General features: G+C 44.6%; 10 protein-coding genes across 12 annotated transcripts; 6 read left to right on the top strand and 4 right to left on the bottom strand.

Moving 5' to 3' along the window:
• The first annotated feature begins 84 nt into the window (after window positions 1-84).
• Bcpup1 lies at window positions 85-1,437 on the top strand. The gene is made up of 3 exons (XM_001549191.2): window positions 85-376; window positions 475-522; window positions 574-1,437. The coding sequence occupies exons 1-3, from the start codon at window positions 251-253 to the stop codon at window positions 1,222-1,224; spliced, it is 825 nt and encodes a 274-aa protein (XP_001549241.1). The 5' UTR covers window positions 85-250; the 3' UTR covers window positions 1,225-1,437.
• A 77-nt stretch (window positions 1,438-1,514) lies between these two features.
• BCIN_06g06250 (hypothetical protein) lies at window positions 1,515-4,673 on the top strand. The gene is made up of 5 exons (XM_001549190.2): window positions 1,515-2,149; window positions 2,207-2,356; window positions 2,645-3,160; window positions 3,213-4,382; window positions 4,432-4,673. The coding sequence occupies exons 1-5, from the start codon at window positions 1,658-1,660 to the stop codon at window positions 4,519-4,521; spliced, it is 2,418 nt and encodes an 805-aa protein (XP_001549240.2). The 5' UTR covers window positions 1,515-1,657; the 3' UTR covers window positions 4,522-4,673.
• Window positions 4,674-4,844: 171 nt separating this feature from the next.
• BCIN_06g06240 (hypothetical protein) lies at window positions 4,845-6,517 on the top strand. The gene is made up of 3 exons (XM_001549189.2): window positions 4,845-5,411; window positions 5,480-5,745; window positions 5,796-6,517. Exons 1-3 carry the CDS (start codon window positions 5,094-5,096, stop codon window positions 6,418-6,420), a joined length of 1,209 nt encoding a protein of 402 aa, XP_001549239.1. The 5' UTR covers window positions 4,845-5,093; the 3' UTR covers window positions 6,421-6,517.
• A 165-nt stretch (window positions 6,518-6,682) lies between these two features.
• Window positions 6,683-7,438, top strand: BCIN_06g06230 (hypothetical protein). 2 transcript variants are annotated; one of them, XM_024693662.1, is made up of 2 exons: window positions 6,683-7,246; window positions 7,331-7,438. In XM_024693662.1, the coding sequence occupies exons 1-2, from the start codon at window positions 6,988-6,990 to the stop codon at window positions 7,390-7,392; spliced, it is 321 nt and encodes a 106-aa protein (XP_024549449.1). In that variant the 5' UTR covers window positions 6,683-6,987; the 3' UTR covers window positions 7,393-7,438. The 2 variants fall into 2 exon arrangements, with proteins under 2 accessions (XP_024549449.1, XP_024549448.1); XM_024693663.1 differs by having other exon boundaries at window positions 6,683-7,438.
• A 66-nt stretch (window positions 7,439-7,504) lies between these two features.
• Bcsdh7 lies at window positions 7,505-8,313 on the bottom strand. The gene is made up of 3 exons (XM_001549188.2): window positions 7,993-8,313; window positions 7,827-7,926; window positions 7,505-7,775 (listed from the first exon to the last, which is right to left on the bottom strand). Exons 1-3 carry the CDS (start codon window positions 8,212-8,214, stop codon window positions 7,678-7,680), a joined length of 420 nt encoding a protein of 139 aa, XP_001549238.1. The 5' UTR covers window positions 8,215-8,313; the 3' UTR covers window positions 7,505-7,677.
• A 48-nt stretch (window positions 8,314-8,361) lies between these two features.
• Window positions 8,362-9,436, top strand: Bcmtq2. The gene has a single exon (XM_001549187.2). The coding sequence runs from the start codon at window positions 8,586-8,588 to the stop codon at window positions 9,369-9,371; it is 786 nt and encodes a 261-aa protein (XP_001549237.1). The 5' UTR covers window positions 8,362-8,585; the 3' UTR covers window positions 9,372-9,436.
• An 11-nt stretch (window positions 9,437-9,447) lies between these two features.
• Window positions 9,448-10,371, bottom strand: Bcsmd1. Its single transcript, XM_001549186.2, has 3 exons — window positions 10,273-10,371; window positions 10,112-10,161; window positions 9,448-10,041 (listed from the first exon to the last, which is right to left on the bottom strand). Exons 1-3 carry the CDS (start codon window positions 10,284-10,286, stop codon window positions 9,692-9,694), a joined length of 414 nt encoding a protein of 137 aa, XP_001549236.1. The 5' UTR covers window positions 10,287-10,371; the 3' UTR covers window positions 9,448-9,691.
• A 173-nt stretch (window positions 10,372-10,544) lies between these two features.
• On the bottom strand, window positions 10,545-11,696 carry Bcpkr1. Of its 2 annotated transcripts, none has more exons than XM_024693660.1 (2): window positions 11,365-11,696; window positions 10,545-11,309 (listed from the first exon to the last, which is right to left on the bottom strand). In XM_024693660.1, the coding sequence occupies exon 2, from the start codon at window positions 11,175-11,177 to the stop codon at window positions 10,728-10,730; it is 450 nt and encodes a 149-aa protein (XP_024549446.1). In that variant the 5' UTR covers window positions 11,178-11,309; window positions 11,365-11,696; the 3' UTR covers window positions 10,545-10,727. The 2 variants fall into 2 exon arrangements, with proteins under 2 accessions (XP_024549446.1, XP_024549447.1); XM_024693661.1 differs by having other exon boundaries at window positions 11,392-11,696.
• Window positions 11,697-12,065: 369 nt separating this feature from the next.
• Window positions 12,066-14,255, bottom strand: BCIN_06g06180 (hypothetical protein). The gene is made up of 7 exons (XM_024693659.1): window positions 14,083-14,255; window positions 14,001-14,019; window positions 13,821-13,925; window positions 13,455-13,766; window positions 12,641-13,364; window positions 12,471-12,587; window positions 12,066-12,411 (listed from the first exon to the last, which is right to left on the bottom strand). The coding sequence occupies exons 1-7, from the start codon at window positions 14,160-14,162 to the stop codon at window positions 12,215-12,217; spliced, it is 1,554 nt and encodes a 517-aa protein (XP_024549445.1). The 5' UTR covers window positions 14,163-14,255; the 3' UTR covers window positions 12,066-12,214.
• A 745-nt stretch (window positions 14,256-15,000) lies between these two features.
• On the top strand, window positions 15,001-16,724 carry BCIN_06g06170 (hypothetical protein). The gene is made up of 2 exons (XM_024693658.1): window positions 15,001-15,297; window positions 15,360-16,724. Exons 1-2 carry the CDS (start codon window positions 15,151-15,153, stop codon window positions 16,596-16,598), a joined length of 1,386 nt encoding a protein of 461 aa, XP_024549444.1. The 5' UTR covers window positions 15,001-15,150; the 3' UTR covers window positions 16,599-16,724.
• The last annotated feature ends 108 nt before the right edge of the window (window positions 16,725-16,832 follow it).

Raw genomic sequence — 16,832 nt, 5'->3', positions numbered from 1 at the left:
CGCTCTCCGCTCGCGTTTTTGTAGATCACGTGTTAAATCGCGAAAGCACAAGCTCAAGCTCCAGGCGCCCAAAGATCCTCGTCAGCGACAGCAACCTGGGATTATCAAGGTCCCGTCTGAAGCTCAGCAAAACAATCATTTCAACACATTTACTAACACCTTCGATTTCTCCCAAAATTCTATTCCATTTCCACCCATTCCAATACCCAAGTCCCACACATAATCCCGCTCATTGAGCTTTGTTGATACAATGCCTGGTTTCGACTTCTCCAACCATACTCGCAATGCTGCCCTACACGCCAGAGGTGTTCCATTACCAAAAGCTACAAGCACCGGAACTACAATTGTAGGATGCATCTTTGAAGGAGGCGTAGTTGTAAGTTATGTTTATTACTCTGTCATCCAAAAATAATTTAAATACCTCGCCATCTCAAACTTGTACACAAACTATGATGCTGATCAGACCTTATCCAGATCGCAGCAGATACCAGAGCTACCAGCGGACCCATAGTAGCAGACAAGGTACGATCAGTATAATATCACGACTGTTGATGCAATACTTATTGCCATTAGAATTGCGAGAAACTTCATTACATTGCTCCTCAGATCTGGTGTGCAGGTGCAGGTACAGCTGCCGACACCGAATTCACAACCGCCCTCATCTCTTCACAACTCGAGCTCCACTCGTTATCAACAGGTCGCAAACCTCGAGTCGTCACTTGCATGACCATGCTTAAACAACACTTGTTCAGACACCAAGGACACATTGGAGCATATCTTGTGGTGGCAGGTGTTGACCCTACAGGTGTTGGATTGTTCACAGTACATGCGCACGGAAGTACGGACAAGTTGCCATATGTTACCATGGGAAGTGGTTCACTTGCTGCGATGTCTGTGTTTGAGACACAATGGAAATCTAAGATGACAGAGGATGAGGCTGTTCAGTTGGCATCAAATGCTATTCAAGCTGGTATCTTTAACGATTTGGGTTCCGGATCGAACGTGGATGTGGCAATTATCACAAAAGATAAGACAACACTGAAGAGAGGTTTCGTCAAGCCAAATGAGAGAAGCAAAAAGCAGAAGAGTTATGTTTTCCCTAGAGGAACCACGGCCGTTCTCAACGAAAAGATCATTACAAGGGAGGAGATCAGTAAATATGTCACAGTACATGAGATTGAAGGCGAGGCTGCGTTAGGGGAGAAAATGGACATCGATGCTTGAGGATGGAAAGGTTGTCTAGGACGGGGTCTCTACTTGTATCAAAAGACTAAATTCAAGGAAAGGCGCATCACAAATATCATGTAGCTTGAGGAGAATGCGTTGACGTTATAATGAAATATACGATGGGAGCTAAGGCTTCATCATACTCAACCGGTTTTTTTATATTGATGATTCCAATTGTAGTTTAAGGTGACAGACAATGGACTGGTACCATTCCTAGTAAATAGATGGGATAAAGAGCGAGCCGCTACCCCGCTAGCGCTTACTTACCCCAAAACATTACTACGTCCGTAAACTACATCAACCTCGAAATTTGTCTCTCAAGAAGAGTTTAACGAAGTGGAAACGGCCAGTTCACTGCTCTGGTAGGGATACAGAGCGAGCGTTCAGTGGTCCAGGCCCGGAAAACTCCCGAAGTCACGACTCCAGAATCATGGATTATTTCAGTGACTCAAATACGAACATTCCAAACAACTCGGATCCATCCAATCAACAAAGCCAGAGTCCCGACACGACTCATACTCCTTCGTCTCTTCTCTCCCCTTCTCATAATCAAGGTTCTGTATTGCCAGCCGCATCAACGGCTTCGAACAATGCAAACACATCGACGGGACCCGCCCCACGAATTCGACGAAGGAATCGTATGATTACATCATGTCTTGAATGTCGACGACGAAAGCTCAAGTGTAATAAATCGCAACCATGCAGTAACTGTCTAAAATTTGGTCGAGACTGTATATTTCTTGCACCGGCGCTTGACCAGGCAACTCAACTTAAGCTTACCGAGATCAAGGAGAAAGTTGGCTCCCTGGAACGATTGCTAGAACGTGATGTAGCAAAGCAACCAAATCATTCCTCTTTCAACCATCGTATGGCATTGCCCGATGACGCAGATGATGATCTACCCCCAAATGAGGATGAAAGGGTACACTCTTTTGTGATACGCGCCCCATTTTCAGAGTCATTGACTAAATCACAATAGGATCTAGAGCCATCACCACTTGCATCAGTAGATGCGGCTTATGAGGTTGATGGAGACGACGATGACCTTCTTGATCTTGGAATTCAAATGGGTAAGATGAGGATCACAGAACGAATTGGAGGATTTTTTCGTCCCAAGATCAGCCAAGAGGTAAGATCCTGTGATGATTATACTCTTGCTATCCCCAAAACATCCTTTCTTTATCCAAGAGACAGGTTGGTTCGCAATAGTCCGTTAATAGCAACCTGTTTGAGACTGGATCTATCTTGTTCATCACAGGAGCACTGGATTATGTCGGCGTTGCCGCCAAACTTGCAAAGTCGTTGGATTCATCAGTCAATGTTCTATTCCCCTACCTACTGTAACACCCCTAGGATTGTTTCTACCTTAATACCACATCAAGCTGTAAATTGAAAGACATCACTAAAAGAATTGTAGCTTGAGTATGCAATAAAAGATCCATATGTTTGGGGAAAGCAGGATGATTCGATTGGCATCCCCTCACTTCCTCCTGCTCAGGAATGGCTGAAGCCTGGGCTAGCTTATATTGCTCCTTCGTCAGGTTTCTTCTTCGGGCAGGCAGGACAACCAGCATCCCTCATAGACTTTCTTCCATCTCGACTTGCTGCCGATAGGCTTGTCAAACAATTCTTTATAGCTGTCTATCCCATCGCACAAATTCTGCATCGTCCATCATTCGAGAGAGAATACGACACATTTTGGGACGAAGTCTCATTGGGCATTGAGCCTCCTAATCCTGTCCAAGCTATGGTATTTGCAGTCATGTTCGCTGGTGTTGTTAGCATGGATCCATCAGATGTTATCCGTGACTTTGGCGTCGCAAAGTCAAGTTTGATCGATAACTTTAGACTCGGTACGGAAACAGCTCTTGGCCGTGCCAATTTCCTACGAACAACCAAAATAGAAACACTTCAAGCTTTTGTCTTATATTTGGTTCGTCTAAACCTCTCTTATATTCATGTTAGTCACTAATGAGGTCACGTAGATACCTCTTTGTAGAGCGGAGGTCTCTAGAGCCCATTCTGTACTTGTTGGAGCGGCCATTCGTATGGCTGAATGCATGGGCCTCCATCGTGATGGAGAGTTCTACGGGCTCTCACCATTAGAGACCCACGTACGTCGGCTTATATGGCACCAGCTATGCTTTCTTGATATCAGAACCTGTGAGGCTCAAGGCCCACGGCCTACTATTCGTCGAGATGATTTTGATACAAAGTTACCACTGAATGTTGACGATATTGATCTCCATGCTACTGGAAAACCACCTCAAACTGCAGATCGTTGGACAGATGCTACTTTCTCAATCATCAGATTCGAAATCAACGAAATGTATAGAATAATCTGGGTTGACCGACCTCGAATTCAGATGCGGAAAATTAGTCTCACGGCCGTTCTCAGTAAGATAGAGACATTTCGGCAAAACATGACCAAATATGACAAGTTCATGGATGATAGAGTACCCATCCAAATGTGTGCAAAGCTTGTCAAATCTGTCCTGCTTTCTCGAATGCATGTCATGCTGCTTCACAGCTATCATAACTCTACACGTTACCGTATGCCTGACCGTTTACGGAATATTATGATCACTTCTGGCCTTCAGTCTATGGATAGTGCAATAGCTTTGGAGACCACACCGGCGCTCCGCAACTGGGAATGGTATGGAGGGGCATTTCAACAATATCATACAGCTTTTCTTCTTCTGATGGAAGTATATGTTCATCCCCAGAGAAAGGAGGCAAATCAAATCTGGGCATGCCTCGATTATGTCTTTGAGTGTGAACCTTACCTGCCGCGACTTACCAAAGCAAGGAAGATACTTTCTGAATTGCAACAGAAGACGGCCGTGTATCAAAGTATGAGAGGCATGCGAGCACCGGTGACTATGAATAAACTTGTTGGCCAGCGGCCTCCTAAGCCAACTTCTGAAGAAGGACGCGCAACGGGTATCATATCGAATCCTGAACCATATTTACTCGGTAAAATGCCCCTATCCGACTCAGATGCAATACTCTCGAGCGTTCCAAACAATGAACATGTCGGGACTTATCCAATCGGGCGGGCTAGCGAAGTAAGCAGCCCAACGAGCACAGTGGGACAGCAGACGGTATCTCAATCACCAAATGTTAACGATGATATTATGGCTGATATAGACTGGGTATGTGTTTCCAGCTATTTAAGATGTATTGTTACTAACTCATTTGCAGGATGCATTCGATGCACTATTCCCACCGGATCAACAATCAGAGCTCGACATTCACAGCTTCTCTTTTACAAATGCAGGAATTGGGCTATAATTTTGGAATGATATAGAAACGTTTTGATGTTTATCGACGTTGAATGCGTTTGGCGTTTTGTTTTTCTGTAAATTGTACATTATATCCATCGTTTAGAACTGTTTGAGCAACGTCCTTTTTTGTTGAGTTGAGTTCGAAGAATTATCAGTAGATGGTTTCCCTTCCTCGCCTTCCCATACCCATGGTGCCATGCTCCTCCCATGCTCCTGTTCAGCCACAAAGAGGGGAATGTGCCCCACATCATCCTGGCCGGACACCCTCGGCCAACAACCCCAGCAATCTGGAGCGAACCAGCGAATTCGCCATATCTACATACATATCACGCAATTGACCACAGAAAGTAGATCTACAAATGAAACCGAAACTAAACTTCCGTCATTGTAAGAAAAGATAGAATGCCTTACGCAATTATCAAGTGTGAGGTAAGATAAATAGTGATAAGTAGATACCACCCCCCTCTTCCAGTGTCCCCCTCTTTCTATCCTTCATTTCAATATCAAACCGCATTTTTGGATACTTTTGTATATCTTCACTTGTTTCATTCGCCATTCGACATTTGAGAGATTGTAAAAATGGCTCCTTCTCTTCTTGATACCCAACCTGTAGCACCCCACCAGCTTTCCTCTCCATCGTCCCAAAAACCTATTGATCGCAAAGTCTTCCCAGATGGCATCAAAACTTCGGGTCAACATCCACCACTCTATGATCAATTGAGACCATACTCTGATTTCCCCAAAGAAATCACTGGAGAAACGGTATGGAAGGCAGAAGATTATATCAATAACCCGGAAAGATGGGTTCATGTCTTCAATGAAGAGGAAATCGCAGAACTGAGTGCTGTAGCGGATAAGTTCATTGCGGATAAAATACCCCTGACGGGTATTTCTCAGGTATGTCGTGGAACACTTGAGTGTCATCCAAGTACGAATCAGAAGGTTCTTTTACTAATTCCAAGCAGGACACTTTCCGCCTCTCAAAACTTTCTACTTTACTAGCATCGATTCGAACCGAAACGCTGAACGGAAAGGGCTTTATCCTCTTCAAAGGATTTCCAGTCGAGAAATGGGGTAACCATAAATCTGCCGTTGCATATATGGGATTGGGAACATATCTTGGATATTTTGTCAGTCAAAATGGTCGAGGTCATGTTCTTGGGCACGTTAAGGATCTTGGCGAGGATTCAACACAGATTGATAAAGTTAGAATTTATCGAACCAACGCCAGGTAAGTCTTGATCTCGTTGTTGTTCTGTGTCAAATGACTAACAACAATAGACAATTCTTCCACGCTGATGACTCTGATATTGTCGGCCTTCTGTGCATTGCAAGAGCGCTCGAAGGTGGAGAATCAGATATCGTTTCTTCTCACCACGTCTGGAACACTTTACAGAAAGAACGCCCCGATGTAGCAGAAACACTTACCAAACCTATCTGGTACTTTGATAGAAAGGGAGAGGTCAGTGTTGGTGAGGAACCATACATCAAGACCTCCGTCTTTTATCTCGAGACCGGCCCCAATGGTCGTGTGTACTCAAAATGGGATCCATATTACGTGAAGTCTCTCACTCGATTTTCAGATGCAGGAGTCATTCCACCTTTGTCACCCGAACAGGTTGAGGCTGCTAAGGTTTTGGAAGAAACTTGTCATCGATTGAGATTGCACATGATTCTTGAGATTGGCGATATCCAATTCTTGAGTAACGAGCACGTACTTCATGCTCGTACTGAATACAAGGATCATGCACCACCAGCCCCAAGGAGACATCTTATGAGACTATGGCTGGCGACTCCAGAGAGTGAGGGAGGATGGAAACTACCGTTCCATGATTCTAACGAGAAGAAGAGAGGTGGCATTCAGGTCAATGATCAGGCCCCTGTTGCACCACTGGATGCAGAATAGACCTTGGGAATTAGCAATATTATTATAGATAGCATAGAGTCATCGATGACCAAATAAGTTACTGAACATATCAACGCATAGTCTTCAATTTGCTTCAAACATTGAACTTCCAGTGTGTGCTTTGGTCATACACAACGAAGCTCTGATTCTCCAATCGTTTTAGGCCATCGCACTTCGAAAACACATGCATGAAGCAAATCTCCGCCTAGAAACGCAATTAATGACACTTCGAGACTAAAACCTTTGTGACAAACTCTCAATTGCCATTTCTCTCTCCTCTCGTACTCGCACCCTCTTCCTCACATAGTAATACAGAGTTTAATATCATCCTTCCTCTGAACCTTCTTCTTCTTTTCCACTTCCTTCTTCCTCGGTTCTGGCGTCATATCAGGCGGACCAAACCACTATTCCCACGCACATCATTAGCTTGTCTCATCTTAACTACCTCAGTCTCCTGACCCTTTCCCTCACTTCCCCGGCCCAAACTCCAAGCAAACTCACCGAACCACCCGTCTTCCTCTCCTCAACCATCTTTACCAGATTCCTGTCATACACTCCTCTGAAATCATGCCTCGGACACATGTATTTCACCACTCTTATAATCATCGGTCCTTCGATTCTTATGGCACTAGAGGCGAAGATTGGACAGGTGAGGAGACCCATGCCCCAATTGCAGGGCTGGACGATTTGTATCCATTGGCAGGGCTGATAAAGGACGTTTTTGTCTTTGGATTTGGGGGAGGAGGAGTGAGAGTGGTGGTGAGAGCGAGGATGAGAATTATTTTTGGGGTCCTGGTGCTCATAGCAGGTGGAGGATTGGTGGAAGGTATATTTGCACATTTTGGTAGATGTTACTTAGTGGATGATTTGAGTGTGGGTTGAATTCTGTACTCGAGTAACAAATTGCTAGGTACCTTCCTCTCTCGACTTGGAGATGTGAGTTCGGCGGCGGTTTTGAGAAATGCGAGTTGAAGGAAAATTCAGACAAGTGTGAGTGAATCGATGGAGGACAAACACAAAGCCGTAAACTTCTTTCCTCTCACAACGATTCACATAGGAGAGAACGGAAGGTGAATCATAAGGCTGATACTCATATTGCCATCGCATTTTCTCAGACGAGAGTCATTATGTACGTATGGGTATATCTCATTCATCCATTGAGAAGTAGCGCTAGTCCTCCGGTGCAATATCCCATTCCAAACTCCGCACATCCCATGTAAATATGTACATATCATACAAGTCCGATCATTTATAGCTTTATAACTGTTCAGGCCCCGGGTTCTCCTCTCCACTTTCCTCTACTTGCTTCTTTCGTATTGCTTGCATGAGCTCATACAGTTGCCCTAATTGTTGATCTGAACTCTCCGTTAGCATTTGTCATTATCAATTTATAGCAAAATGCATACCACTCATCTTGTCAATCTTCTCCTTGTCCATACGCTCTCCAATCCAACTTTCTCCCTCCAGTTTCTGTGCGTACATCTGCCACTCCGTTAAGAAGCCGATCTATCCCTCAATTAGCTCTCATACATCCTAAACCCCTCCATTTCTTATCCAAAGCACACAACTCACAATGTGCACCGGATTCTCCACCTCCCTGTGTTGTCTGAACTCGCTCTTAATATACTCATCCCCCAGTAACCTCATCTCTCTCGGTAAATGTTTCCTATGCGCTCTAAACAACCTTCTATACAAAGGAATTGGTGGCAATAATGCCATAGGCGCAGGTCTGAATGCCTTTCCGGTACCTGCTGCAGAAGGCGACGCCATTAACAAGCGTGGTGAAAGCTTCATTTTGAAATTTGGGTGTTAATCGTGAAATCTGGGGAATGAGGCATGAGAGCTCGTGAAGTCATCGATCCATGATGGCATTCGCCAATCTATTTCCCCGCCAAAAATTAATTTATCAGCCTTGTCACTTTACTACCCACACAATCAAAAGTTCCGTTGCACATCTGAGAGAACTTTCAATTCTGGGACTTCTGGGGGAAGGTTTAATTTTAACTACAGATTTGAAAAGAGGAAGCTTCTGCGATCTCAAAAAAAAAAAAAAAAGGTTTCTGACAAAGGGCGTTTTGAGCTTTTCGCGGCTTCTCTTGTTTCCATCCCAGTCACAGCCTTCTTACATTTATTCACACGCACTCTGTTGCGCCAACAACGTAGAAATGCTTCCAACTCCCGATACCTCACATGTTTCTTTCGATCGAATCTACGAACCTGCCGAAGATTCCTTCCTACTCCTCGACACCTTATCCTCCGCGAGTGAAAAGGAATTTCTGCGTCAACGGTTTCCTCGAAGCGAGCAGAGCTCAATATCGCCCTCTCCATTGATAGTAGAGGTTGGTACTGGATCTGGTGTTGTTCTCTCGTTCGTACATGCACACGCAGAAATTATATTTGGCAGAGCGGATATTCTTACAGCGGGTGTCGATGTCAATCGCTATGCATGCGAGGCTACACAGGAAACAGTGAGAGTAGCAGAGAAGGAACAGGCTTCACAAAATCTATCACACGGGTCATATCTAGGGAATGTGGTGGGAAATTTAGGAACCTCTTTAAAGTCTGGAATGACAGACGTATTGATCTTTAATCCGCCATATGTGCCAAGTCCGGATGTGCCTATACCAGAGCTTTCTGGGGCAGGAAACGAGGATGGGTCATTGTCATATGAAGGGGACTCAAAATTACTAGCTTTGTCGTATGCTGGTGGAGTGGATGGGATGGAGATTACGGATCGGCTAATCGATGCTTTGCCGGAGGTTCTGAACCAGGAGAGAGGTTGTGCGTACATCTTGCTCTGCGCGCAGAACAAACCCGAGAATGTCAAACAACGGATACGTGGTTTTGGAGATGAGTGGAAAGCGGAAACTGTTAGTAATAGTGGAAAGGTCGGGGGATGGGAAAAATTGCAAATCGTTAGGATTTGGCGCATGCCAGCTAACACCTCCTGAAATTAACGTAGCCATCACTCGTCCATATCGCTTTGATGCGGCAAGAAAAGCCCAAATGTATTTCAAAGCCCGCGGATAGGGCATCCCATTGTTCGTTCGTAAGTGATCGATTTAGCTGCTTTTCATATGCCACTCGAAACGCCAATATTCCCACACCATGTACATGCATGGCACTATCTTTCTCTCTTGTTCATCTCCGTTCTGTATGGCCAAGTAGAGCAAACATTCTTAATATAATATCTTCCTTCCAAATTCTTGTCTTGCCGCCATTACCATCATAATGATCATCGAATTTTCCATCCGCCCATTCTATGCAATCCTTAAAATCCTCTTCCGCCGCCTCGTCCCCGTCCTCCTCTGAATCCACCGCCGCCTCCTCTTCCTCCACCTCGTCCACCTCTAGGTCCGCCTCTACCACCTCTACCGCCTCTAGTATCGGTAGTGCCTGCAGCTTCCTTTCTCGCCTTGTTCTTTGGCTTTGGTGCATCGTCTATCAACAATGTGTCGAGCGGTAACGAATCGGGCAGAATGTAATAACGAATTGTGGAACCTCGTAGGTTAATGACATCAAGGGTGAGAGATGTGCCATTCTTTGGCGTCATCTTGACGGTGCGGAGAGCTGTGTTCATTTGTGGAGATACGGAAGTTATGGTACCATGAATGATTGTGCCTAGTATGTTTGTTAGTAGACAGTTACTTGACAGTGGAAAGAGCTAGGGAATAGCAGAAAGTATTTGTACCATTTTTAAGCTCAATAGTGACCGTTTCGTTCGCGCATTTCATGAGAAACCTACCATGGAAGGAGAAAGTCAGTCAGGAGATTCAGATGAGAGCCTTGAGAAAGAATTTGAGCTCAGCGCGTGCCAATTAAAAGGCTTTGTGGTGATAGGGATAGGCTTACCTGACGAGCTTCATAATGACGGTTTTATTGTTGATGTATATTGGTTTCGTAGGGTCGACGTGGTGGTTGATAGTGGATCGTGAGGTCGATTGATGCGCCTGTACATAAATAAAGCATTTGAAGCTTTTATCGCGAGGTTCGAGATGATATTTGAGCCCGATATTTAAGGCCACAATTTCACAATTTCCCTACGTAAAGCTGGAGTGTCTAGCTCGGACTTGGAGGGGGGAGTAAACGAAAGGGAAATTTCTACGTAAGTAATTTTCAAACGGTGGAAAATAACATCCATTGTAGTATGCTGTGGGGGTATCCATATTGTTTTGTATAAGTTTCAAGCTTTGTACTTCAGGTACACCACCATTCAATGATCATCTAAGTAACCGGGTATTTCCTCAAGCTCCCATCTTTCCTCCAGACATTGTACCATCATTTCCAACAACACGCCTCTGCGATGTTTATTTATCCTTTTCATTCTCGCTGACTTTCTCCCACTCATCCTCGGTACTGGGCTCACTCTTGTTTCCTCCTCCCGTAGAATGTGCTCTGCTCTTCAACTCCCCCTTCGCCTCCAAGACCTCGACCTCCTTGCTCCCTGGTGGACCCTCCTCATCAACAACAGTCTCTACATCACTAGCGTCTCCTCCAACTCCCGCTTCTGTCTTCTTTCGTGCTTCCTCTTGCTCTTTCACCGCTTTCACCTCTGCGGCGAACCAGTTTATAGCCCACCATAACCCGCCACAAAGAAACGATAGAATCACGAAATGGATACTATATGTAGCGATCAAGAGGGAGAGGAACACGACTTGTAGGGCTGCGAATGCGGCATTGGTTGCAACAAGGAGGACGGGGGTTGGACCAGGTGTGAAGATGGATTCCCAAAGGGAAACGAAGAATTCCGATGCCATGACTTGCTATGTCTAATTTATATACTGAATTTACTCCTTTGGCAGAGGAGTAGCTTTCGCAGCTCGTAGTAGATAACAAGATGAGTGATGGATCTTTCAGAGAAGGATATGTGTTGCGGAAATGAAGAGAGACTAGATATCAGAGTGATTAGTGGGATGGCATTCATCTATTTATAATACCCCTCACCTTCTTGCTTCAGACGAAATGACGCACACCTTGTACGATTTTGCTGGATATTTCACGACCACGTATCCTAAAGATCTTTGCAGCCTGAAGAAAACTTTCAAAGGGACAGATTTATGATTTCTAAGAAGTTGAGGTTGTGAAGGAATGGAAGAAAGTAAGATGTATCATTCAGAAGCTTGACAACGCGACGCCCCTCTATTCTGCCTGTTCTCGGCTTTTTTGGGGCCACACCACTTAACTCTAAGACAAAGTGAATAATTGAATGCCTTGCGATTGAGGTTCGAAGAACTAAAGCTTCCATGATGCATGACAATCGTAATGTATACACATCCATTATCACAAACTTCTATACCACAAAACATTGTCTAAGATATATCGTTGTGTATCACTTTTGCATGCAATGCAGGGAATGGGAATTTGCGAGTTGCACAGCAGACATAAGTGAAAGAGTCAGAGGCCAAAAACTCGAGGACTTCGTAGCTACGCGTGGTAGTTCCAGTTGTAAAGATTTCCATTTACCTGCAAACCTCGAAATTAGCATTGCGCACCTTTCAAGCTCTCTCTTGAAACCCTGCAGTAGCCAAACGCGTCTGCGAGGGATCTTGGGTAGTACGTCAAGACAGGAACTCTACATTCATCTATTCGTCTCATGCTTTATTTGCCAGATTTTAATCAAAGTCTAAGTGGACTTGCATACCAGATGTTCAAGGATAAGATTCAGGTTTTTATCATACGAATTCTCAAGTATCTGCTACCGGCAGTGCTACACCGATTTAACAAACCAGCTGGACATCTGAGATCTTTCAGATCACAAGAGCTGTTGTGATACTTGGCGCCAAGCACAACAACCTCAAACAGCTTCTTCCATATTTTCAACCAGGATAACTTCATTCTTCTCGATCCCACCGGTGGAGGTAGAGCTAACAGATCCTCTGGGCATACATTTGGACACTCGTACCGTGTCGAGAAGATTTTTGCTCCGGAGGAATATTTGATCAACCTCTTCGAGATGACGGCCGTTGGTTTCCGGAAAGAAAAGGTATACACCTGTCAGCAAAGTCAGCATTTTATGCCTCTATTCCTCTGTCGTTTGGACGGTTACTCACCTGGAAGTATCAGGAAGAGGTTGATACAAGCATATACCATGTAGTATCTCCATCCTATAGTAGCAAACCCCACCGGTGTTATTTCTGCGACAATGAAATTGAAAATCCATGCACTTCCTACAGTACTCAGTTAATACAAATGCAAACAGTGGTTCCTGTCGTATAAATACCTGTTGACATGGCAGTGATAGGAACTCTAACGCTCAGCGGTGCAACTTCCGAAGCGTAGAGGAAAGTCAGTCCTAGGAATCCGGTAGGGAAGAATAACGAGAACATAAAGATGAATACTGCAGCGACGATGACACATGATGTGTTTGTAATTTGGGAAGATGTTCCAGCAATAATCGCCATGCAGGATCCCATTCCAAATGCGGCAAACATCATCAACTTTCTCCTTCCGAATCGATCAACGGTTAAAACTCCTATCGGCGAACAAAAGGTCTGCCACGTAAATACGGAAGCACTAAGAACACGGGATGTTTGTGCTGATAACCCTAGGCCAGTCTCGAAAATTGTAGCTTGATAGAAAGCGAGAGCGTTTATACCACTCATTTGCTGGAACATTTGCCCGCATACTGCAAGACAAGCTCTGTGGAAAAGGCGTTCATCGCCCATGCAAAAGATATCACGAAATGTGCTTTTCCCGGTGATTGCAAGGCCTTCCTCAATCTCTGCTATATCGGCCTGGACTTGAGCTGAGTCTATGGGCTTATCATCCAATGCTGACACAACTTCCCTTGCTTCTTCTGTTCGCCCTTTCTTGACCAGCCAGCGAGGAGACTCTGGCATATGTGGCGTGGTGATCAGTACGATAATGGACCATATCATGGATAGTGCTAGCGGAAATCTCCAAGTGACTCCCCCGGACAAATGAGACATTCCAAAATTTACCCACTGATTCAAGTCAGTTTTTTATTGCTTCTTTGGTCCGTGATGATTGAGGAGTAAAACAAATGTCGCGAAAAAGAGAAAAGGGTGACCAACAGCAGCGGTTGCTAAACCTGCACTTATAAACAACCCTTCAAGAAGCACCACCGAGCCACGGTGATGCGCTTTAGAACATTCTGATTGCCAGTTTGGAGCGGTTGCTGTCAAGGCACCAAATCCCAAGCCAGAAACAAGACGTCCAACGATTAATTGACCCAGGGAATAAGACGACGATTGAAGGATAGCGCCAATTATGTTGATTGCTGCTCCAAGCATGATTGTTCGTTTGCGACCTAGAGTATCACCTATTCTGATGCAGGACAAGGCGCCAAAAAAGCATCCAAGAGTATAGAGAGCAACGACAGTTCCCTTGAAATAGTCAATGAAAAAGTAAAGGCATGAGAACTATTCGCCTTGATTTACCTGTAACCGAGAGTTGTTGGTTTTTTGGGTGCCTATGACAGTAAGAGTGTTGAGCTCTGGAAAAGTTTTGATCCAGGAGGGTAGACTAAGTAGTCCACCGGCGACCTAAAGGGTTCAGCAATGCTATACCATGTTGTGTCTGAAGTTTTGTTGTTCTTAGTGGAGAGTAGCAGCACTCACAGCATTGTTGTACCCAAATCTACACCTCAACAACATTAGGTAATGTAATTTAGCTTTCATTCTAGATTCTCTCTGTACTCACAGGATATAAGCGGGCATGATGACAGCCCAAATCATTGCTCGATGAAGTGCCTGACCTCGGAGACCAAAGAATTTTGACATATTTCCAGGAAATGACAAGTGATTTGAATTAAAGATTCACTGGAATGCTAGGTAATGATAGCGTAGGTAAGAGGAATGTTTATGTAGGTCGGCAGGTTTTCAATTGTCACCTGGCTTTGACAATGATATTTTATCTTTCAAGTGTCGACCCTTCCTAAATGGTCGTCTTATAGTGATAGCCTTTTGTTGTCGCTTAGTTACAGCCGATGGCTTGCTTCCCAGCGGAGCTACGTGATGTTCTGATCACCGAATATATATTCAGAGAAAGGATTCACGTACAAAGGTAGAGCTCGAGACGCTTCATTGGCATGGGAATACCTGTCATTTTTCTTGATATTTTATCTCTTATCAAAGTGTATTTCTGAAAGGCCATGGGTTGTCCTTTCCATATACAAGCTCAACCCCGCACTTTACATCTTGAGGGATTTTGCATTGGGTCTGAAGCACATCAGGTTCATCTCTCTGTGGCAAACAATATAATTGAAGCTCGTGCGGCCAATAGTATTAATACCGTTGAAGTAGTGGGTGTTGAAGAATATGCATGCAATATGTAACGCGCTAATGAACAACTACAAGGCTTGGAAAGAAAGCTTTCCACGCTTTCTTCCTCACCTATTATGTGGAGTGGGGTACCCACCAGTTTGATAACTTCTCCGCATGTCGACGCGGGTCGACTAATCCTAGCTGAGAAAACGTCACCTTGGCCACAAGCTTCAAGGGTTTCCCTATCCACCTTTGAACTATGCGGAACTGTTCTTCCGTCTATTTCAAATACCTACTTCAAGAAACAATCTTCGTGCATCTTTCCAATCTAGCTTTGATTAATATTCAACCATATGTATTTAATTCTATAGTCATTAGTTTCTTGGCCATTTCAGTACATTCATACTAGTCTAGAACATGAGACCTTCTCTTCAAGTGACACCAAGTACCTCATTCTTTTATCTCCGAAGCATCTCCGCCACTTGCTCTAGTAAGACCGGATCAAATGGCTACAGCATATTTGGCATCTTGGGCACATGGTCTAAAATATTCCGATTTACCACCCGATGTCATCCGAGCTGCTGTGCGAAGTTTCTATAACTGGGCAGGATGCGCAATTGGTGGAAGTGGCCATCCAGCAACTACTATAGCTGTAAGTTTCCATTTCTAGCTTCCATATCTCCATGTATTTCATGCACTGAATCATCATGAAAGTATACCTCTTTGTCTCCCTTCTTTGGTACTCCCTCGGCGTCATTGCTTGGCCACAAGGGATCTCGTCGTGTCGATGCACAGCATGCAGCGTTGTTGAACGGAATCGCATCTCACGTGCACGACTATGATGATACACATCTCGATACAATCATCCATCCCACAGGTCCAGTAGCCAGTGCACTTCTTGCAGTCGCAGAATGGAGAGGTGGTTTCTCCGGGAAAGAATTCCTACTCGCCTTGATCGTAGGCATCGAAGCGGAATGTAAAGTTGGACTCGCAGTCTGGCCAGAACATTACGATGTAGGGTGGCACATTACGTCCACGACAGGCTCTATTGGGGCTGCAGCAGCTGTTGCGAAATTGTTAAATCTTCCTATTGATCAGACAACGCATGCATTGGGAATCGCCGCAACACAAGTCGTTGGCTTGAGAGAAATGTTTGGGTCGCACACCAAGGCTTTTCATCCCGGTCGTGCAGCTCAAAATGGTCTCATGGCTGCGGTGTTGGCTCAGGGTGGTTACACTAGTAGTGAACGAGCTTTGGAAGCTAAGAGAGGCTGGGCCAACATTGTTAGTGTTACAAAGCCAGATGTTGCAGAAAGTTTAGCAAAATGGTTGGGAGCTAATGATGGCTTTGGTCTACCCACTATAGAAAGGTCTGGAAGGTGGGAGATATTGAGAAATAGCTTCAAACCGTTTCCATGTGGGATTGTGATTCATCCTATTATTGATGCTTGCTCTCAGCTCAAGCTTGACGTGGAAGGTGCGGAGTTAGGTGTTAAGGATATCAAATCCATTGAAGCAAAAGTCCATCCTCTTGTGTTAGAACTCACTGGAAAGAAGAAGCCCCGAGATGGACTGGAAGGCAAATTCAGTGTTTATCACGGAGCTGCCATAGGACTTTTATTTGGCAAAGGAACTCCGAGTCAATACGAAGACCACGTAGTTCAAAGCGAAGAAGTTGTTTCCGTCCGCGACAGAGTCAATGCTGTCGCTGACAGCAGCTTGGGTGCTGATGAAGCAATAGTAACTATCGTATACGAGAATGGGAGAGAAGTTCAAAAACATGTCAAGCATGCAATTGGAAGTGTGGAGGTGCCAATGGATGATCAAATGCTACAGCAGAAGTTCGTAGATCAGTGCGCTGCTGTTTTAGGCGAATCCGTGAAGGAAGCGAGCGATGCTTGCTGGGATATCGAGAATGCCAAGGATGTTGCCGATATTGCGAGAAGGATCTAAGCTAGTCTAGACGAATACAACATGATGTTGGCAAGTCTCTCGAAAATCACCTTGGGCGCTTTGAAACGTCACATCATCTTTGTTTGCCGTTTATCATTACTTCTAATTTTCAAATTCGGAAGCACACTCAATTTACTCGAATGAAGGAGAATCTTGCATTCAAACAAAGAATTGCGAAATAATGCTCGAAGTATCATTGGTTTCCTTGGTCAATTTGTACTTTAACTAACAGAT

Source organism: Botrytis cinerea, chromosome 6, assembly GCF_000143535.2.
Source record: "Botrytis cinerea B05.10 chromosome 6, complete sequence".
NCBI lineage: Eukaryota > Fungi > Ascomycota > Leotiomycetes > Helotiales > Sclerotiniaceae > Botrytis > Botrytis cinerea.
The sequence above is the reverse complement of the archived record's forward strand: the minus strand, read 5'-3'. Positions and strand labels throughout refer to the sequence as shown.